Source organism: Dendrobates tinctorius, unplaced genomic scaffold (assembly GCF_039654945.1).
Source record: "Dendrobates tinctorius isolate UK_male_01 unplaced genomic scaffold, ASM3965494v1 ptg000154l, whole genome shotgun sequence".
Classification (NCBI taxonomy): Eukaryota; Metazoa; Chordata; class Amphibia; order Anura; family Dendrobatidae; genus Dendrobates; species Dendrobates tinctorius.
In genome coordinates, this window is record NW_027361821.1 from 4,751,127 (window position 1) to 4,774,061 (window position 22,935).

General features: G+C 48.4%; 1 protein-coding gene across 3 annotated transcripts; it reads right to left on the minus strand.

Moving 5' to 3' along the window:
- Window positions 1-520: 520 nt before the first annotated feature.
- On the minus strand, window positions 521-12,652 carry ZBTB33 (zinc finger and BTB domain containing 33). Of its 3 annotated transcripts, XM_073547593.1 has the most exons (3): window positions 12,269-12,652; window positions 11,375-11,702; window positions 521-2,820 (listed from the first exon to the last, which is right to left on the minus strand). In XM_073547593.1, the coding sequence occupies exons 2-3, from the start codon at window positions 11,403-11,405 to the stop codon at window positions 836-838; spliced, it is 2,016 nt and encodes a 671-aa protein (XP_073403694.1). In that variant the 5' UTR covers window positions 11,406-11,702; window positions 12,269-12,652; the 3' UTR covers window positions 521-835. The 3 variants fall into 3 exon arrangements, with proteins under 3 accessions (XP_073403694.1, XP_073403696.1, XP_073403695.1); XM_073547595.1 differs by lacking the exon at window positions 11,375-11,702 and having other exon boundaries at window positions 12,369-12,652; XM_073547594.1 differs by lacking the exon at window positions 11,375-11,702.
- Between the last annotated feature and the right edge of the window lie 10,283 nt (window positions 12,653-22,935).

Below are 22,935 nucleotides of genomic sequence, written 5' to 3' on the forward strand. Positions count from 1 at the left end.
ATAAACAGTTTGGCCATGGGATAGTTTTGACAGATTCCCTTTAAAAAAAAAAAAAAAAAAAAAAAAAAAAAGTCTATCCTTAGGATATAGAATAATGCTGCAATACCCAGCACAGGCATGTTGCATATATGTAAACCGAGAATTCTCCAACACTGCGGGTTCTTTGAACTGCTGATTAACAGATTTGCCAGCAGCTGGACTGCAATAGGCCATCAATACCGTGATGCTAGGAAACCCCTTTAATGTGCAAGTGAGAATACTTTGTAGGAAAAAAAAAGGTTACTAAAGCGGTTGAAAACCTATCAAATGCTTTTTTTTTGTAGTTCTCAATGCACTGCTTTTATAGAAGGTCTGACTTCCACGGTTCAGGTTTTAACTTCCAGTTCAGCAGTTGAGGAGTGGAAGACCTTAGATAGTTTACCTATCTAAGACATTGCCAAATAAATTTCTCCATTTTAAAGTGCAAACATGCCTAAAGTATTTGGCAGCGGAAACTGTCTAACTCACACCGGACCGTCAGTAAAATGTAATAAATACATTTTTATTTATTTTTTTTTTATTACAAAAGTTCTGTGCCTAATCATTTACTATACAATGATTGTGAATACCAACGTATACCAAGTGTCTCTGTAAATCTTGTATCATTGGCTGCTTAGGAGATTGCCGAGAAGATGCCCTCACATACTGGATGCAACTTAGAAGAAAGACTAAAACTAGGCTGCTCTGTAAGCTATAATAAAATGCTGTATTTAAGATAGAAAAAAAAAATCCTGACAGCAGTTCACCTGTTAGATCGATGTACTCCTTGTTCTCATTACACTGAATGTTAATGTGATTAATAGGATTCTGGTATAACAAATTCAAACTCAGTACTGCCTTCCGAAGTAGTTGGTTTAAACATGTTCTGGTTGGACTGCTGAAGGAAGATATCGTCCCAGTTTACAGGTTTTGGCCCCTCGTTAGAGTGGTTCTGGTTCTCTGCAGATGCTGGTTCGGATTTGTCTGGGTCAATGTCATACACGATTCCGCCATCACTGATAACAGGGACAGAATTGGAACTTTCTGCTATGTATGCATACTGTCTAATCTGTAATGTCTTGCATGGGTTTAGGCGGTAAAGCTTTGAGTCTCCAGCAGGGTCCATACTGTGCACAGATCGAATGTGTGAAGCCATGACTTGGTAATTAATAAATGAACCACCACAAGTTAAGCACTGATATCTTCTTTCTCCTGTATGATGAATTTCATGTTTTGTACGATATTCTGCAAGAGGGAAGACCCTCTCACAATAGCGACAAGGATATTTCTTTTCCCAAGAGTGAACGTTAAAATGTCTCCGTAAACTTGTCAGACAAACATACGATCTTTTGCACACAATGCAGATATAATAGACTCTTCCGTCGACGATGAGCTCGTAGTGATCTTCATGTTTTATTTTCATTCGTTTACGATCTGGAAAGCCATCGTCATCCTCTATCTTGGCCAACCCTTCTTCAGGATCTTCCTTGATAGGGATTACGATGTCATATGTATCCTCCCCAATATTTGCATAAACTTTGCACCCTGTTGACAATCCCTCGATCTCGGAGGCAGTGTCCAATGTAATTATTTTTTTTCCGTCCATTATGCGTCGAGGCTCTGATGAATCCTTGCTGGTTCCAGAAACAACATCAGCAATTTTAATTTTAAATTCTCCCGGTTTTGAAGATGATCCGGGGCTGAAGGTGACAACTTGCTTTTTTTGAACTCCATCGAAAGAAACATTTTTGTGAGTAATTGTGGGCTGTTCCAAAGATACGGCTGAAGACACAGGAGATGATGAAATGCAGTTACCGTCCAGTATTAGTTCTGTTTTAGGCTTAATGATACCAATTGGTAGTAGTTTTGGCAAAATTTGAGTGGTGTCAGGAGTTGCTTGCTTCCTAGCCAACACAGCTGTAACAGAAGCAGCAGTATTTTGGGAGGTCTGTTCCGGAACAGCCACGGTAACCGATGCCAGTTGTGGAGCAGGAGGGACAGCAGAACAGTTTGGAGGAGGATTTGGAGTAGATAGGCTTATAGTGGAAGGCGGTTGCGTCTGAGGCTTAGTGTCCTGGTCCGGCTGTGGAGACTGACTAGATGGTGCAGCTATTTTTGTATCTGAGACTTGGCCATTAGAAGCAAGAGTTGGGGTTTGCACGGATTCTTTTTTCTCTGACGTCACTGGTTTGTCTGGCATAGTCTCTGAACAAAAGATCACATCATCGTCATCAGACTCATCCTCTATTACATTTGTATCACCATCAGGTTCATCACTGGAGGATAAGGAGAGTGAATTGCCGACTAATGACATCCTCAAGGCACCCACTTTACTAGATGAAGGGCTGTTTTTTGAAGACTCTTGTGATTTTGGATCAGAATTAGACTGGGTCTCGGGAGAATCATCCTTTTCTCCACCAGCCATGCTCTTCACTTGTGACAAAGGTATTCCAAGCTCCGCAATAAAAGGAACTCCCAGCAATTTTCCAGATTTGATCAGCTCCTCCAGCATATCGCACTTCACACGAACAATTTTAGCGCTGTAAATATAGTTAAGTATTTCTGCAAAAATTTCAGCTCTGATAAAATTCAATTCCACCACAGCTCCAGCGACAATGAACAACTGGTGGAAATAAGTGCTGCAGGCAGAAAGTATATTCTTGTGAGCTCTGAATTTGCGGTCTTCAACGATGACCGTGACATCACAGTATAAGCCCTGTAGCCGCTGGTCATTTAAGGATTGCAATAAGCTGCCAGAGTACTGGGTGTCCGTTGCCGTAATCAACTTTTTCCCCTCCATGTCTGTAATCAAATACAAAAATTAGTCAGTAAAGGGACATTTTATTCTGCTCACATGGTAATATACAATATCACCTATAAATTGCCATCCTACTAGTCTTACTTTACATAAAGAATATGGTAACACATACATGCAATCGTCATCATTACTTAAAGCAGAGATTACTCAATATTATACTAAACAAATGAGATTTTGCAATGAAAGTAGTACAGTAACTTAGTTTTTTAGCTACAGAAGCTGAACAAGAAGACGAACTTATTTCACCCCAATAGCGATTGCAGGGGCATGTAATGTAACGGGGTATTTGGAGCTATGTCAGCATCCTTACTTAATTCTAGGCAAGCCGTACATGCAACGGAGGGGCATTATTTATATTTTTTCTTAAGGGAACTCGTCATGTAAAAATACACTATTAACCTGTAGATATCATATTAATCTGCAGGTGAATAGTGTTCTGAAGCTGCCTGGCACCTACACTGAGAGCCCTGCTGCCAAAAAAAATTAACTTTTCCAGCAGCCTCGGGCTTTCAGTCATAGGGGCACGCAGCTTCAGAACTACTATCCTGTAGATTAACAGAATATCTGAAGGGCAATAGTATTTTTTTTTTTTTTTACAATGCAGTAAAACAAAACACATTTTTATAAAATGTCCTATGATAAGTGGGTGTGTAGCAGCACTAATTACTAATCTCTAAAGGCCCCGTCTCACTAAGCAATCTCAGTAGCGAGATCGCTGCTGAGTCACAACTTTTGTGACGTAACAGCGATCTCACCAGCGAGATCACTGTGTGTGACAGCGATCAGCGAGCGGCCCCCCTGCCGGTATCGCTGATCGCTGCAAGAAACCTCTGGACATTTCTTTGGTCGCTGGTTTCCCGCTGGCCAGCATGCATCGCTGTGTGTGACAGCGGGAGACCAGCGATCAGGTGTAAAAAAAATAAAAAAAAATATAGTTATTCTCACCTTCCGATGTCCCGTTCAGCCATCCTGCCTCTCTCCACGCTCCGGTCCCAGTGATCCATTGCATGAATGACCGCGAGACTTTGTTATCCCTCGAGACCGTGACATCTCGCGGTCATTCGTGCAAAGGATCACTGGGACCGGAGCGTGGAGAGAGGCGGGATGGCTAAACGGGACGTCGGAAGGTGAGAATAACTATATTTTTTATTTTGATACTATTTTCTACAGCGATAGCCAGCGATGCCGGGCGCTCGGCATCGCTGTGCTGATCGCTGGTGAAGCTGTCTGTGTGACAGCTCACCAGCGATCCTGACACCTTCAGATCGGTGTCGGGATCGCTGGTGAGTCGCTTAGTGTGACGGGGCCTTAATGCACACTCTTGTGGGCCGAATGGCAAAAAAAACGTTGCAAGAACTACAAAGCCACATGTGACAAATTTCCTTCAACATGTATTATTTCTTGTATAATATAGAAAATTGTGCCCTCTAGTGAAGCGTTTCTATACTGCAGTAACCCCTTCTGTGTTTTCCTTCAATATCGTACAAATTCAAAAAGAAAACTGCCCTTTAGTAGCAATTACACTACTCACAAAAAGTTTGGGATATTTGGCTTTGGGGATAAATTTCAGGATAACCTTAAAATACACTGTAACCTTATCAGGTGAGCTTAATGTGACCTTCTCTAAGCTTTTGGATGCACGTGTCCAACTGTCCAATGTTTCTGTACTTTCTGCACAACTTACTGTTCAGTAACAAGGAGCTTACTGGCGAAATTCACAACAGGTGTGTGATCCATGAATTACTCAAATTCTGGGTTCAATTAGAATCGGTATTAAACAGTCCTCCTCATCATGCTGTTCACATTTTGACGAGACCAAGATGTCACCGACACCAAACAATTGATCAGCAGGACCTCACCATTGCGAGGCTTCGAACAGGATGTTCTCAGACGGAAGTGGCCACTGAGACATCAGCAGGTTGTAACGGAAATAGAGAGTGACTGGAAGACTCACAGAGAGGCAGAGAAGTGGACATCCTTTCGCCACATCCCACACGGATGACCACTTCATTGTAAACAATGCCTTTTGGAAATGGAGGAAGAATGCCACAAAACTCCAGGCACATTTAAGGGAGGCGAGAGGCACCCAAGTATCAGGTCAGACCATTCAAAACAATTTAAATCAGCGTGGTCTGTGTGTTAGATGACCTACAAGGTACCTGACTACACCAGCAGGCACAGGCATCATCATCTTGCATGGGCCAGAGAGCATCTACACCCGACAAGGGACCAGTGGGCCTGAGTGTTGTTCACTGATGAAAGTGAATTCATACTAAGCAGAAATGATGGCCGCTAATGATATTGGAGATGTCAAGGAGAGCGCTATGCATCAGATACTGTTGTCACCAAACGAGCCTGTGGTGGTGATGTTACAGTGTGGGCAGGCAAGTCTAGTCAATACAGAACTGCCCTACACCAGATTCTACTACATGAATAACATGATTAATCCAGTCCATTAAGATTGCATAATTAGGGAATGGCTGGTGGAGACTAGGCTACCTCAAATGGAGTGACCTGCCCTTTCTCCAAACCTGAATCCCATAGAAAACCTATGGGATCAGCACCGTGTGACTGTATTACTGCATTCTTTACATATACACGGCTCCCGAAAAATAGGGATATTTGACATTCGGGTGATATTTATGGAAAGCGTAAAAAGTTCACGATAGAGTGATATTATATCATGACTATGGGGCATTTAAGTAGAAGCAGCAATGGTGATTTCCTCATCTCAAACAATTTATTGATACAAAGCCAACACACACAGTGGTGGGTATACCTCCCAAAAATGTCACTGTCTTAATGTGTCAATTGGCCTTGGGCATCCATTTACAGCTTGACAACGACGTCTCATTCTGTTCACAAGTGGAGTTATTGTCTGCTGAGGCATGGCATCCCGCTCTTCTTGAAGGGTGGCCCTCAGGTCTTTGAGGGTTTTGAGGTACAGAGTTACGAGCCTCTACACTGCCATGCCAAGTTTTGTGATGCAACAGCAATCTCACCAGCGATATCTCTGTATGTGACAGGTATCAGCGACCGGCCCCCCCACCGGGTATCGCTGATCGTGCTTGAATGCCCTGGACCTTTTTTGATCGTGGTCTCCCGCTGGCTAGCACGCATCGCTGCGTGTGGCAGGCGGGAGACCAGCTGGTTTCCAATGTAAACGCGGGTAACTAAGGACCCACGTCACTTAGTTACCCGCTGTGAATGTTAGATACAAGCGCGCTGGTGAAGGGAGCTGGTAACCAAGGTAAACAGTGGGTTTCTAAGCGCCGCACTTAGAAACCCGCTGTTTACCTTGGTTACCAGCTCCCTGGTATCTAACATACACAGCGGGTAACTAAGCAACGTGCATAGCTTGTTACCCGCGTCATCACTGTCCCAATCGCTGCTGAGATCTGCCTGTTTGGCAGCTCACCAGCGATCATGTAGTGACACAGCAGCGATCCTGACAAGGTCATATCGTTGTCGGGATCGCTGGTGCGTCGCTGTGTGTGACGGGGCCCTAAGACTCAGAATGAGGCAAGAAAGTAATTGCAGACCCTGTGATCAGACAGGTTACAAATGTGGCCTTGTGCCACTGGAGTGGACCAGAGCGCCACTGAAAACAGCAACCAGCGAGTATGTTACTGCACTTACTCCACATCATTGCTCCCAAAGAGGGAATTTAAAAGAAATTACACGAGTGCTCCTTTAAAGAATATCTGTACTGCTTGCTTTGTAAGGTCTGCAATACCAAACTGCGCTCCCATGTGAAGGATTTTTCATTTGGAAGAGGCCGATGGACAGGTCTGGCCACATTCTCCTCCATCAGCAGCTATTTTGTGGACAGGAAAGCTGCACAGTCTATATGTTTCTAGAAATTTTGGTTTCCTGATTATCAGCTTGTCTAATCAGGGTGCAATCATCTGAAGAAAGAGTACAGCTCTTGTTTGCGGGGTGAGAGGACTTTTAAGCTTGCTTAAAAATCATCGTTCTTGGCAGCACATCATCCTGTGTAAACAATATGTGCTGCCAAGAAGAGCGAGTCAATGGACATAGCAATCCTGATAACTTCCATTCTGTGGCAAGCAGGCAAGTGTGCATGAACTTGTCTAAACACTGAATGGCTTAAATGTTGCCGATTGGCAGTGAAAACCAATCACTGAACTCAGTTGCTGTGCTGAGGTACATGGCATTAACCGCTAAGCTCAGTGACTGGCTACAGACATTATCTGCGCTAAGTGATGCCCACTGCAGCCAAAATATCAAGTCCTGAGCAGCAGCAGGGAGATGGTGCTAGAAGGAGCGCAATTACCTGCTCTTTTTGCTATTTTAGAATCCACTTTCCTGAAAGTAGAAAGCCCCATTTAAGAGAAGTTACATATGCTTTAAAAAAAATAAATCTGAAAAAAATAGCGAAAAGTGGCACTCACCAGATAAGCGATTTATACATTTTTTTTATTTCCTGTTCGTTGGTACAAAGATTGATAAGTGGAGGGCAGGGAGTGTGCAGGAGAGAAACAGAACGACGGCCGTTTCATGCAGCTACGCTTCAACGGGTTCAACTACCGGATTTCTCCGTTTCTCTCCTGCACACTCTCTGCCCTCCGCGTAACAACCTTTGTAATGGAAATAAAGTATTTATGAATCATATACCCGGTGAGTGCCGCTTTTCACTTTTTTTCTAGATAATTTGAAATTCTAATGTGAGCATCACTGATAGATGTGATTCACAGCATATTGCTCTGCAAAAGAGTTTTGAAGACAATTTATACCGTGCCATAGGCTGGAACTGGTGACTTGGCTTCTCTGGATGTTTTAAATAAAGAAACATCCCATCCAGATTCACAGATAATTTTAGTAAAAATTGTAAACCTGCAGTGCAAGTCAATTTCCAGCAGAAAAGGTTTAAAGTATATGGATGGCACTTGTAAAATCTCCTCCACTTGTCTGGCACTGTAATGAACTGTGGGTTATACTTGTACAAGTCGGCGGGTAAAACCGTCAGAAATTCTGCCCTGTGTGGACTGATCCCCTGTAAAGACCTGGTCGATCTTGTTCTGACACTAATGATGTGGCTTGCTAACCTGTGATCCCTGCAGACGTGTCGACATGTCATCACTGGACTCCGGTGAATAAAGACAGGGACAGGGAAATCAGCACGAGAGTAGCAAGGGCTGGAAAGTATTACTACTGTTATTTATAACAGGGAGATTTTATGTAAAAAAGTAAAAGATATTGGGGTTGGATAACTCCTTTAACAATAAGTGTACATGACTTTGTGTCTCCTATATTGGACATGGGTGCAGGGGACAGGTTGCCTAATGTGACACTTCACACAATGCCTCTAGCTCAGTTTGCTCATCACCTGGATATAAAGTCCTATGAGACCAGGAATAACCTGCATCCATATTAACAGAAGGGTCAGAAGAAAAAAAATAAGTGCTACTAATGTAACGCAACCTATCTCAAAATAACAAATGTAGGATGAGGTACCACTGATACTTTTGGTAAGATTAAATCTCACGCCTTAGCCTCTTATCACAATAAAGCCTTAGAAGCCACAGTGACACCATGCAAATACATGAGCTATGGCTACTCAGACCTTTCCCTTTGTGGCTGGGTTCAGGTTACGGGCTGGGAGCATGCGCAGGTTTACATAAACCTTGTCACAGTCGCTACCTCCCCCTCACGCCTGATATTTTGGAGCCATCTCCATCTCTGCTGTTATGCTGCCTGCTGAGCTTGGGGTCTCGCTTTCTCTCTGCAGATAATGCCAGTCACAAATACAGCAGGTTATTTTGTTGGGATGACAGATTCTTACGCCCAAATCCACAGAGTGAGAGAATAAGCAGAAATGAGACTCTACCATCAGATCTCCTAGCAACCCTGTGTGACAGTATGACAACATTACACCTTGGGGAGGTAGCTAGACAAGGCCAACAGCAGCAGCTCAGTGACGTTTGTGTAAACCATTTTGTGACATTTTCTGATCACGACCCTATGACAACACTGGGCAAAGCGAAAAGCTCCCTATCTTTTACAATATGCTCACAATTCCCTAAGATACTGGCAAACATCTACACAATCACAGATCTGTAATACGTCCCCCACAGAAGTTTGTGTTCCATGATCTACATCTGCTCCCTCTAAAGGCCCCTTTACATTTAGCGATGCACCAGCGATCCGACCCGGTCAGGATCGCTGGTGCATCGCTAAATGATCGCTAGTGAGCTGCCACACAGGCAGACCTCACAGCGATGCAGCAGCAACGCAGCGCACGATACTCACCTTTCACACACAGCGATGAAGACGTCCTCCCGCCCTCCTCCACGCGTCGCTCATCGTCACAGCAGGAAGCCCCAGCTGGAAGCTGACGACGAGAAATGGAGCCGGACATTCTCGCACGATCAGCGATGGACAGCGGGGGAGCCGGTCGCAGGTAAGTATCCCACATAGCGATATCGCTATAATGTCACAAAATCGGTGACGTTATAGCGATATCGCTAGCGATATATCGCTAGCGATATATCGCTATGTGTAAAACCCCCTTAAGTTTTCTAGAAAGATTAAAAGGGAAACTTTCATGTTGACAAATGCTATTAACCTGCAGATAATGTGTTAATCTGCAGGATAATAGTGTTCTAAAGCCGTGTGGCCGGAGCACAGAAAGCCCGGCTGTCAGTCAGTGCTGTGATTACAGTCGCCCCTCACTATGACTGAAACGGCACCTCTACGACTAAAAGGCTGCATGGAGGTAGAAAGTGAATTTCCTCCCAGCAGCCAGAAGCCACACACTTTAGAACACTATTAACCTGCAGATTAACCCCATTCCTGCAGGCTAACGGCGTTTGAGGACATGAGAGGTTCCCTTTGAAACAAACCAGCCATGAGATTTAAGCTTCTCCAACCCCTTATGTTATAAAGTACGGACAGGCGCTCTGATCACTTGCAAACTTTGTGGCAAAGAAATATGAAACTGGGATTGAGTTATCACTGAGTAGCACCCTCTGGGTTCTCCCTGTCAATGTGAAATATCAAGTCTCCCCTATTTAAGTATGGGGAGTGATGTCAATCAAGCCGAGGTGGTGGAGGAGGCTGTGGGTATCTCATGCTGCTTGTTAGGGCAGTATGAATCTGATCATAGGCTCCAGCCATATAACCCAAGTGTACCCATCTACTATGCTAACACACAGCTGCACATTTATCAAAACTGTCAAACAGAAGAACTGGTCTTGTTGCCCACAGCACCCAATCATAGCACAGTTGCACTGTAACTGATAGCTGGGGGCAATAAAGGATGCTTTTCTGTTAGGCAGTTATATGTGCGGCTGTATGGTAGCCTAAAAGATGGGTACACCTATCAAGATTTATGCTGACCTAACCTTGGGCTGCGCAAATAGCTGACTTCTGTATATATATTTTTTACTATAAAGCCACTTAGGTGTGGTGGTCTACATGGATTTCAGCATCTAAGGGTATAGACCACCTAATCAGAATAATAGACTAGTGAGGTATGTAGAACTCATCACTGCATTTTATTGAGGTGAAAAGTTAAAGGGGCTCAGGCACAGAAGGGATCACTTGTTAAGAGGGTTATCCTTACTACTTTTTATGCACCGGGTAGACACGGCAGGGAGAAGCTCCATATAGATGGGGATGTAAGAGTTACCCCATTACAGATGGAGGGGAGAGAAGTGTGGGGGCGAGGGACAGGAAGAAACACTGGAGTTCATGGAAATAGAATTTCTGGTGCCGTGCCCAGCTCCATTTTTCTTGAAGGGAACCTGGCAAACATCTACCCCCAAAGCCATCATTTAAGAAGGTGTAGCCTTTTTGAAGATAAGCCAGTTGACCCCAAAGTGATGGTACTGAAGTGCAAGATCGTGTTTTGAAGATCAGCATACATCAGTCTGAAAGTACATTGTGCCGATGTACCTCCAGCTCCTGAGCCCGATGATGTACTCCATGCCTCGCCCCACCATTTTGCACGATTGACAGGTTGTTAGCTCTAGTACATAGCCGCTGACATGGCCCTAGACAGAGAATACAGCGCGAGGCTGAGGAGCTGCTACTGCATCATCACTCCCTAATGCACTTTCACAGACTTGAGAATCACTGAAACGGTAAAGACGGCGAGTATGGTACTACAATCCGTACACTTAAATGATGTGCAATACTGGAGAGCGGCCACTAAGAAATGATGACGCCATGCTGTCCTCTCCGCACACTGGGATTGATAAGGCTGCTGATGTTGCTCTCAGCTGATAATTAGGGGAGAGGGCTTCAATATCAGATTGGAGGGGCCGTTCAACTAGCTCAGCAATCCCAACACTAGGTGATCAGCGTAGTGGAAACGCCATTAAGGAGGAAGTGCTGGGACGTGTTGGTGCATCGGATACTCCTGAAGCTTTCCTGCACCGACAGCCCACACCTGGAGCCCTAATCATTAGGATCGGTCACCTACCACTGCATATACAGAATCTGACCGCGGCCAGACATGGGTATGGGAAATCCGGTTCACACAGCAGCCGACATCTGCACGACTTCGCCTACCTTTGATTTGAACAGTAACACTCCCATACATCCTGATGACAGATGTTAGCGGGAAAGCGGCTTTAACCCTTTATTGGGCTCATGCTGACATGGTCTTTCGATCAACACCCGCTCCCCCTGGTGATAGACTCCTGCCAGGTGTAGGATGGGTGCAGGGGGTCTCCATCCCCCCATTAGTAGCACATGCGGCTGTGGTGACAATACAGATGTGACTTCTCGGTGGGGTCCGGGCTGTGCGGCCATCACTCCGGGCATTGTGCCCAATTCTCCATGCTTCCTCCCCTCCTCTGGAGACAACGTTGCGGGGGATATTCCTTCCTCTTCTTACCTACAATTCGCAGACTTATTACATGGTCAGGGGCGCATCGGACCGTCCGGCCAGCGTCACCGGCCATCTCCCAGGATGAGGACCAGACAGACGTGGCCTGCTGACAGCCATCCATCACTGTGCTGACAGCCAGCCATCACTGGGGTCGTGCCGCCAGCATGAGGGGCCTGGCCCATCCCTCCATGTGCTGCACGTCTGTCGGTCACTTTCCAGGAGGTCGCAGCTGACAGTCGGCCGATCTCCTCCCGGCCCGGCCTCCATGCTGCCCGCACCAGCGGCCTACACCCCCGCACCAGGCCGAGAGGGCCTCGCTGACCGCCAGCACCGGGCTGCCTCCAGCACCGCCTCCGCCCCGTGCACAACCAGGGCCCCGCACCAGCCCGACAACATGGCGGCAGCGGCCTCACAAAGGACGGCAGCCCGGCACCGCTACTGCTGGCGCAGCTAGGCCCGAGCTTCATGGCGGCACGTTGCCGCCCCCGCTTTCCTGAGCGCGTTCCTCCGACTTCCCCGGTGCTGGAGGCCGCTGGTGGAGAGGCCCCGGCCGCCCCCTGCTCAGTGGTTACCTGGTGTCCCCGGGCCACCCGGTGCCTCGGCTTCCGCAGACAACGAATGAACAGGCTCCTCCCACAGCCACCGAGCACCGCGGCAATACCAAGCTCTCACCAGCAGAGGGCACCCGCGGCGACCCCACCGCCCGATCTCAGGAGCTAAGCGCTCGGAAAATGTCGTCAATTTCCGTCTGTGGAGAATCTCGCGAGATGTCCATTTCTTTTTTCCACGGATGTAAGGCGCTGCTTCTTACACGAATACAGTCTCCTGGTTGTTATAGTGAGGTATAGTGACCGAGCCGTACTGAAAGCAGCTGCCAGTGCGCACAGCAGCCAGTCTGTAACGTCAGAGACGCCATGCCAGTGCGCGGAATAAGGAAATGCCTCTTTGTTCTACACAAAGCAGACACCAGCGCCCCCTGGTGCTCAGCCGCCGGCATCACTCCACGATCAGCTCTGCTGAAGGGACGGCGCCAGGACACGTGCGGGACTCTCCGCATCCATGACCGCGCTGCGCGTTCACATGCGAGCTGTCCAGGGTTCTGCTCCACATCTCGCAGGGCTTTGTGCTCTGTGGACCGGTACCGAGTGCATAACACGGCACTTATACAGCATCTCCCTCACGACCAGCTGCGGGGCGCTATAGACACCTCACAGCGTCCCCAGAAAATAAGCTGCTAATAAGCTGGCCTCTAGGGGCAGCTGGCCACAGTAGAGGAGAGAGCAGAGACTGCAGGGAGCGCCCTCTTGTGGTGGGAACTGATAGCAGAATTTCATCACCTTACTGTATAGGACAGAGCAGACAGTCTGCCATTGGCTCAGACCCGGGGCACAAATGGGGAAACACTCATCACTTTTATTTATTTTATAATTTTTCACTTTTTAGTTTTTATATATTTTTAAAATAAGGCAAAGGAGCCTTCAGTCATGCAGGAGGTGGCGGCCCTGGGTGGGGAATAGAGCTGGAGTGACGAAGGCTTCAGATCTACAGTAGCTCTTTAACCTCATTTGCTATAAATTCAAACTCTGATTTCTCGGTGACGGAGGATTTCACGGCCGGTCGTCAATAAAATGGCACCGGAGGAGGCGCATGCGCAGATCTAGAGCTCAGCTCAATGATGTCTTTATTGAGAACTAGATGCCATTTTATTGAGGACTTGGACACCAGCCGTGAAGTGAGACTGTGCACATGCCGCCTGCGCCAGTGATGGTGGTGTGAAATTTCAAACCAGAGGCAGGTCAATGAAAAATCAGATTGAGGCTGGCTGCTCTTTGGCCTGCAGAATTTACTCCTATAAGGCCAGAGTCACACTACAGCGAGATACGGCTGAGTCTCGCAGGTTAAAACCAAGCTCTGGCGCCGGCACTCCGGAGCGCAGCTCCATGTATTGCTGTGCGGCTGCACGCTCCGCTCCGGAGTGCCGGCGCCAGAGCTTGGTTTTAACCTGCGAGACTCGGCCGTATCTCGCTGTGTGTGATCCCGGCCTAACACCAGTACACTGAAGCTGAAAGGAGCAGCGATACATTTGAGAGACTATGGGGATATGGCGACTTGAGTGGAGAGTGACCCTCCCTCTTAAAAGTAGGATACTTAGAGAATTAAAGCTTATGGTTCATCTCTTAGTGGTTTGTGTGACAATAGCAGCAACATTTAGTGTTTGTGAAGTAACATTAACCTTTTGGGAACTGTATTGCTCTTTAGAGAGGACCTTTCACTAGTTGGAGCTTGTTAAACTGGCCACATACTGGACTAGTGGCTGCAGAACATAGCACAAGAAATTTTTTTTTTTTAATTTCTCTCTGTTGCAGAGATATTGGCTTGTGAGGCTAGTTTCACACTAGCGCTTTTGAGCGCAGCGACGGCCTGCGCACGGCCGCCGCTAAGCCCCGCCCCCTGCCGCGCCTCCGCCGGTAGCTCCGCCTACTGGCGCATGACGCTGCATGCGTCCCCTATCTTTATCACTGGAGGCGCAGGCCGTGCGCAGTATGCGTTTGGCGGCGCATGCGCCTTTTTGACGGTGCGCCGAGCGCAACCAAACTGCAGCAGGTTGCGTTTGGCGCAGGTTGGCGCACCGTCAAAAGGACGCATGAGCCGCCAGACGCATACTGCGCACGGCCTGCGCCCTCAGTGATAAAGATAGGGGACGCATGCAGCATCATGCGCCGGTAGGCGGAGCTACCGGCGGAGGCGCGACAGGGGCGGGGCTTAGCGGCGGCCGTGCGCAGGCCGTCGATGCCCTCAAAAGCGCTAGTGTGAAACTAGCCTAAAGTTTAGGCTATAATATGTATGTTATAATTCAACTGAGCATTACCAGAGATTTCTGTCTAGGGGGTGTGTTATTCTTCACCTGCATGAGTTTAACCAATCATAAGCAGGCAGCATTATGTTGGGGCGAAAAGGACACTCCCTACTCCTCACCGATCTCTGCAGCTACTGTGTACTGTAGAGATGCAGCAAAGCTGAGCTATGTATCATTATAAACACTTCCAGATCTCATTTCATTGCAGTCTATGGCAGAGAGTGAATGCTGACAGATGGGATCTCAAAGTATTTACTAATGTAAATCAGCTTTGTTTCATCTCTACAGAGTAACTACAGAGATCAGCGAGGAGAGGAAGATGTGTGTTTTTCTTTCCTGCATGACGCTGCTTGTTTATGATTACTCAACCTGATTGTAATGATCCAGGCCGGGTTTTGTATCCTGTCTATCTTTCCCGGTCTGATCATGTCAAGGGTTAACTTTTCTCTGCCTCGTTCTGGCGTCAGCTCGGCTATTTCTCTCCATTGCATCCTGCAGGTGGTGTCAGTTATAGTTTCTGTCTGCGGCGTGTGTAGCTGACTTTGCGTACCCTGATTCGTCTTGCTGCTTTTGCTGACTGTACCCGTGTCTGTTTATTCCCCTCTTCCCATCCGGACTCTATGTTTCCCTTTTGTATTTGAACTCCCTGGTTCTTGACGTGACTTGGACTCTGACCTGCTGTTTTGTCTCTTCGTCATATCTGCTCCGGAACGGTATTGACCCTTTTGACTTGTTTCTGACTCTGTGTTTGCTTTTTCCTTTGGTACTGTGCTACAGACTAATATCGACCCGGCTTGTTTGACTATTCCTCTACCACCTGGTCGTGGCCTCGCTGCTGCGCTGCATGTCTGCTCTTGCTGTGTGCAGTCCTCCCTCCACTCCATTGCTATCTAGTGGAGCTTGCTTCTACCTGCATTACAGCAGCGAGACAATGATATAGGTCCATGTCCACAGAGACAAATATCTGGTAACGCCCAGTTGAACTATAACATAAATTCTAACCTAAACTTTACAAGCTGAAATCTAGGCAATGGAGAGGAGAAATAGTTTTTATTTTTTCTCTGTTTTACTCAGCTCTGCATCTCCAGGATGTGGTTAGTTTAACATGTTCGAACTAGTGAAATGTCCTCCATAAGAAAGACTGAGTTTTTTTGTGTTCGGTGCTACTTTGATAAGCAACAATCAAGCTAACGGGTTGTCCCATAAACAATATCATTTACCATGATCATAGGAGGTCCTGTTGCTAAGACTTCAATTCTTGAGAACAGGAGGAAGGTGATAGTAAGCATTTACACTTACGAGCAAAAGGGTAACAATGTTTTGAACTTTTGACTATCAGGTTCCATATCTGATAGATATAAACAATCTTCTTAGCTATCTCATACATAAATTTGACTCACAACTATTTAGCATATGATTAGTTATGCAGATTTTTCTCATGTCACTGCATTGTTACTGTTTTGCTCCTGGTGGTGGAAAAAACCTTTTCTTCCGGTGTACTAGAAATTACAACCTGTTCTCACATTTTCTAATAGCGCAGTGTGTTATTAGGTTGGTTCCCAAGCGAAAAGTTACTGGTTTGAATCTAAGAGCGGCTATAAAGAAGTTTCCCTAACAAGAGAAGCAGCATCATCCAGCTCATTGATAGCCGTCTCTCAGCCAAGAAAATTGATAAACTGCTTCACGTGAGTACTATGACAGTTGGAAAAATATGAAATGTTTCTTTCATTCAAAAGCTAAGAGGTGGTCGTCCAGGCAAAATATTGGAGTCAACAAATCTTCTCATCTCAAGGTCTTTCAGTTCTTGTTACGGGGCTGGCGGAACGCACCAAATAAAGATGAAATAATATATAAGGTGCGTTCGCAGCCCAGGGTCCACCGTGCAGAGGTGACCAACTGCTGCTAAACAATGAGGGAAAGGCGTGTAAAGCCGGACACAGCGGTGCGTAACCACTGAGCCGGTGCTAACAGACACGTGCGCCGTTACTTCACGTAACACGTGTCTGCCGGCGAACAACCGTAACCTGTTAACGTCACAGGTCACGAGGTGTGAACCACTGCTGCAATGTGTGCAGTATCTGCCCTGATGGACGCCACTAACCAGCCTAATAACCGGGCTGGAAAGCGCTACTAAAGCGCACGGCGTAACTAGCGGACGCTGCGATAGCAGTGGCCAAGGAGGTCTATACTGGCCGACGCCCTAGGTGCTAGCGGTGGAGGTGGAGCAACACTGCGGCGCTATGGAGTGTAGAGCTAACGTACTGACTCTCTATGCTGATGACACCCAATTATACGCTTCTTCTCCTGACATCACGCCAGCCTTTCTAGAAAACACCGGCGATTGTCTAAACGCTGTGTCTAATATCATGTCCTCACTATATCTGAAACTGAACCTGTCAAAAACTGAACTCCTGGTGTTTCCTCCCTCTACTAATGTACCTATACCCGACATTGCTATTTCTGTGGGTGGCTCCACTATTACTCCCCAGCAACAGGCCCGCTGTCTTGGGGTCATACTTGATTCCGAGCTTTCCTTTGCCCCCCACATTCGATCACTGGCTCGCTCTTGTCATCTGCACCTCAAAAACATTTCTAGAATTCGACCTTTTCTTACTTTTGACTCTGCAAAAACTCTTACTGTTTCTCTTATTCATTCTCGTCTCGACTATTGTAACTCTCTTCTAATCGGTCTCCCTCTTACCAAACTCTCCCCTCTCCAATCTGTCTTGAATGCTGCAGCCAGGATCATATTCCTCACCAATCGTTACACCGATGCCTCTACATTGTGCCAGTCATTACACTGGCTACCCATCCACTCCAGAATTCAGTATAAACTTATTACCCTCACCCACAAAGCCCTCCATGGCTCAGCACCACCCTACATCTCCTCCCTTGTTTCAGTATACCACCCTACCCGCGCCCTCCGTTCTGCTGATGACCTGAGGTTAGTATCCTCAATAGTCAGAACCTCCCACTCCCGTCTCCAAGACTTTACACGTGCCGCGCCAATTCTTTGGAATGCACTTCCCAGGTCAATACGATTAGTCCACAATCCCCACAATTTTAAGCGTGCCCTGAAAACACATTTATTCAGACTGGCCTATCGCCTCAACACATTAACCTAATCTATCCCTGTGTGGCACAGCCAAAAGTTTTACCATAACCAGATTTCCCGCATCATGTTCCCACATGCTTTATGCATCCATTAGCCCTCTGCATCTGTACTGTTACACACTTAACATTATGGCTGGTCCATACAATCAGGGCAACTGTTACCACCCACCTTTCGTGTCTACCTCTTTCCTCATAGACTGTAAGCTTGCGAGCAGGGCCCTTATTCCTCTTGGTATTTGTTATAATCTACTGTATGTGATTATTGTTGTGCTGTAATGTCTATTGTCTGTACAAATCCCCTCTGAAATGTAAAGTGCTGCGGAATATGTCGGCGCTATAGAAATAAAATTTATTATTATTATTATTGACTCTAATACCTCACCCTAACACATACGTAATATCCAAGGAGGGGGGAATTATAATGCGTCAGTCACCAGGCTCATTCATCCATCATCACACAAACACTAAATGCATTAGCCTCAGAGTCTATCATAGCGCATGGCGGGGTGGCCATGCGCGTCTTTTATAGCCGTGCCCTTCCGGGACTTTCCTGACCCTCCAGATGGACCAATTGGAACTAGGGAAGGACCTGAGCATGTGACTCCCGATCCCCAATGGGAGACCGTCTCCTGAGCATGCTCAGTGGAGCGAAGGGAGAACTTAGACTCTGGAGTCTTTTGCTGCTGGACATGCTGCATTGCCATAACTGGACCAGAGGTGGCAGCAGCAACCGAACCTATAATGCTGGTGTGGGCAGAATGCCGGGATCGTGGAGTCTGCTGAGCAAGTTCCATTGCGGCCGGAGGGGAATGGGAGACCGCAGATGGCAAGGCTCAGGATTCCCGCTATGCAACGCTCGGAACCTGGCGCCTAACATTACCCCCCTCCTAGGGCCCCCTCCCCTCTGAGCCTCACTGCACTCAAATGCTGCGATAAGGAGCGGGGCATGGATATTCTCCACTTGCTCCCAGGTCCGAGCCTCTGGACCATGACCCTTCCAGTCCATCAAATAAAATTTTTTTGCAACGCACCACCCTGCATCTCACGATAGCATTGACCTCGATCTTGTCCGAAGACAGGTCGGATGTCCCAGCAGATGACTCGGAAAACCGGGACAAGTGGGCAGGCTTAAGGAGGGACACATGAAAGGTGTCAGAAATGGCCAAGTGGGGAGGAAGAGATAGGCGATAAACCACAGGGTTGACCTGCTCCAGGACCTTGAAGGGACCTATGTATTGCGGCGCAAACTTGGTGGACTCGGCCTGCAGCCTGATATTTCTGGCAGAGAGCCACACCAAGTCACCAGGGGCAAAAGTTGGAGCGGGACGCCGATGCGTGTCGGCGGACGCCCTCATCTCCTTAGAGGCCCGGATGGAATCCTGAGTGCGATCCCAGATGTCGCGAGCCTCCACTGCCCAGTCTGCCACCCTGGAATCAGTGGAAGATACTGGCATCGGGACGGGACGCGGATGCTGGCCGTAATTAAGGAGGAATGGGGTCTGACCGGTGGAATCAGCCACTGCATTATTCTGCGCAAATTCTGCCCATGGTAGTAAGGATGCCCAGTCATCCTGCCTGGCAGAGACAAAATGTCGCAGGTATGTGACCAGAGTTTGGTTAGCTCTCTCAACCAACCGTTCATCTGGGGGTGATAGGCGGAGGGCAAATTTAGCTCAATGCTGAGCAGACTTCAGAGCTCCCTCCAAAACCGAGACGCAAATTGGGGACCCCGGTCACTAACTATCTTGTGCGGCATACCGTGCAGATGAAATACGTGCTTTATGAACAGCGTGGCGAGACCACGACCAGAAGGCAGCCGAGCGAGTGGCACCAGATGCACCATTTTAGAAAAATGATCGGTGACCACCCAGATGACCGTGCTGCCACTGGATTTGGGCAGGCCAGTCTCAAAATTCATGCTGACCATCTCCCAGGGTCTGTCTGCCACCGGCAAGGGGTACAGTAACCCAGCCGGCCTCTGCCTAGAAGACCTGTTCCGAGCACAGGAAACGCATGCCTGAATGTACTCTCTCGTGTCTCGAGCCATGTGTGGCCACCAATAGGTCCTTGCAGGAGTTCCGTGGTCCGTCTAGTACCAAAATGACCACCCACCCTGGAGGTGTGAGTCCACGTGAGAACCTCTGGCCGCAGGCGGGAAGGGACAAAGGTCTTGCCCGGCGGCACTGACTCGAGCGACCGGAGCCACGGTCCTTAGACTCTCAGAGGGGACGATTAGCCGAGGCTCAGCCTCCTCCTCCGCTGACACCACCGAGCGAGAGAGAGCATCAGCCCGGACGTTCTTCTCACCGGACAGATAGTGCAGGGTGAAGCGGAATCGGGAGAAGAAAAGTGACCACCTGGTTTGGCGAGAGTTTAACCGCTGGGCCGTTTGTAAGTACGGTTTTTATGGTCGGTGTATACCTGGAAGGGAAACCGGGCTCCCTCCAGGAGATGTCTCCATTCGGAGAAGGCCAACTTCATTGCCAGCAACTCCCTGTCCCCGATGGAGTAGTTTCTCTCTGCCTGTGAGAAGGTCTTGGAGAAAAAGAAGCAGGGATGCTTCCAACCTTGCACATCCTTCTGGAAACGGACTGCCCCTGCACCGACGGAGTAGGCATCTACCTCTAGGATAAAAGGTTTATCCACATCGGGATGATGGAGGATAGGAGCGCCAGAAAATGGGTCTTAAGAGATGAGAAGGCCATGGAGACCTGTTCCGACCAAACCTTTGGATTGGCTCCCTTAGTGAAGGCGACCAAAGGAGCCACCAGTGTAGAGAAGTGGGGAATGAACTGGCGGTAATAATTAACGAAGCCCAAAAAACGCTGCACCGCTTTAAGAGAGTGGGGCTCCTGCCAGTCCATTACCACCTGCAGTTTGGCAGGATCCATAGCCAACCCCTGGGCCGAGATGATATAGCCCAAGAACGGCAAGGACTCCTCCTCAAATTGACACTTCTCCAACTTGGCGAAGAGAGAATTTGCCCGCAAACGGTCGAAGACCTTACACACGTCTCTCCGTTGAGAGGCCAAATCTGGAGAGAAGATGAGGATGTCATCCAGATAGACCACCACCGAGGTGGAGAGCATATCGCGAAAGACATCATTCACGAAGTCCTGGAAGACAGTAGGTGCGTTACAGAGACCGAAGGGCATGACCAGATACTCATAGTGGCTATCCCTGGTATTAAAGGCTGTCTTCCACTCGTCCCCTACCCGTATGCGGATCAAGTTGTAAGCTCCGCGTAGATCTAGCTTAGTGAAATTCCGGGCCCCCCGTAACCTGTCAAACAACTCAGATCAGGGGAAGAGGGTACTTGTTTTTCTCAGTTATAGCATTGAGACCTCTGTAATCAATGCAAGGATGCAGCTCTCCAGTCTTCTTCTGTACGAAGAAGAACCCTGCCCCTGCTGGTGACACAGACTTCCTAACAAGCCCTCTTGCCAGGTTCTCCCAGATATATTGTGACATGGCCTCCGTCTCCGGGAGGGATAGAGGGTACACGTGGCCTCGAGGAGGCTCCGTGCCTAGCAAAAGGTCTATCGGACAGTCGTAGGGGCGATGAGGCGGAAGCGTCTCAGCAGATTTTTTAGAAAAGACGTCCGCGTACTGCTGGTAGTGTCTGGGAAGCGCGGAGAGATCCGCAGGCCCTTCGGTAGAGGCTACTTGAATGCTGCCCCTCATGCACCTTCCCTCACAGTCCTTGCTCCAACAGAGTATTCTTCCTGAGGACCACTCAATATGAGGAGAGTGGCAACGGAGCCAGGGAACTCCTAGGAGAACCTGGTCGATGCCCTTGGGCATAATGAGCAAAGACAATGTCTCATGGTGGGATGGCGAGATTGAGAGCCCCAAGGGTGCTGTCTGATGTGTAATCTGGGAGGGTAGGGTTGTACCGTTGACCACCCTGATGGTCACGGGGTGAGGAAGTGACACCAAAGGAACTGCGTGCTGTTGGGCGAAGGCCGAGGACATAACGTTTCCCTCTGCCCTGGAGTCCACGCAGACCTCTACCTCCCAGGTGGAAGCACGGCTCTCTAACGTCCCTCGGAAGGACAGCTTGGAGGAGAAAGTTCCTTTATCAAGTAGACCTCCTCCAACTACCACTGGACGCGATCGTTTTTCCAACCGCTGAGGACACCTGTTAGCCAAGTAACCAGACTGTCGACACGGGTAACAGCGTGCGAAGGTTCGCACTGGGCGCGACTTGGGACCGGTGCGAGACACCTCCATAGGCTCTGAAGGCATGACTCCCATAGCGGGGGGTTCAAGAGGTTTAGAGAAGGCAGGAGACAACCTAACCCTCTGTCTAGATTGTGCATGCTCCAACCCGCGCTCCGTAAAACGGAGATCTATGCGGGTGGAAAGGGTAATCAGCTCCTCCAGACTAACGGGAACCTCCCTGGTAGCTAGAGCATCATGCTCCGCCAAACCTCTGCAGAACACAGGGATGAGTGTCTTATCAGGCCATTCCAGCTCGGAAGCCAGTGTCCGGAAGCGGACAGCGTAATGGCTGACCGAGAGGGATCCCTGTGTTAGTGCTAATAACTGGAGAGTGGTGTCGTGAGTGACCCGTGGCCCCAAAAAAGACCTGCTTTAAGGACATTAGAAACTGAGCAGCGCTCAGAACCACGGGGTCACCACGCTCACACGGTGGAGTGGCCCATTCTAACGCCCTGCCCGACAGGAGGGAGATGATAAACCCCACCTTAGCCCGCTCTGAAGGGAATCGCGTGGCCAGTAACTCAAGCTGGATAGAGCACTGACTCACGAATCCCCCACAGGTGACGCTGTCACCCGAGAACTTGTCGGGCAACGGGAGACGGGATAATGTCGGGGCAGGAATGGACGTAGAGGCGCGGGAAACCGCCTCTGGTACCGCCTAGACGGCGACTTCAGTGACGTCCGCAGCTGAGGCTGAGCGCTCGAGAGCGGACAACCTGCCCTCCAGCTGCTGGACATATCGCTGCAGGCGCTGCTCGTTCGTCATTGTTAGCCAGGCCCTGGCGCGATGATAATGTTACGGGGCTGGCAGAACGCACCAAATAATAAAGATGAAATAATATATAAGGTGCGTTCACAGCCCAGGGCCCACCGTGCAGAGGTGACCAACTGCTTCTAAACAATGAGGGAAAGGCATGTAGGAATAAAGCCGGACACCGGTGCGTAACCACTGAGCCGGTGCTAACAGACTCGTGCACCGTTACTTCATGTAACACGTGCCTGCCGGCGAACAACCGCAACCTGTTAACGTCACAGGTCACGGGG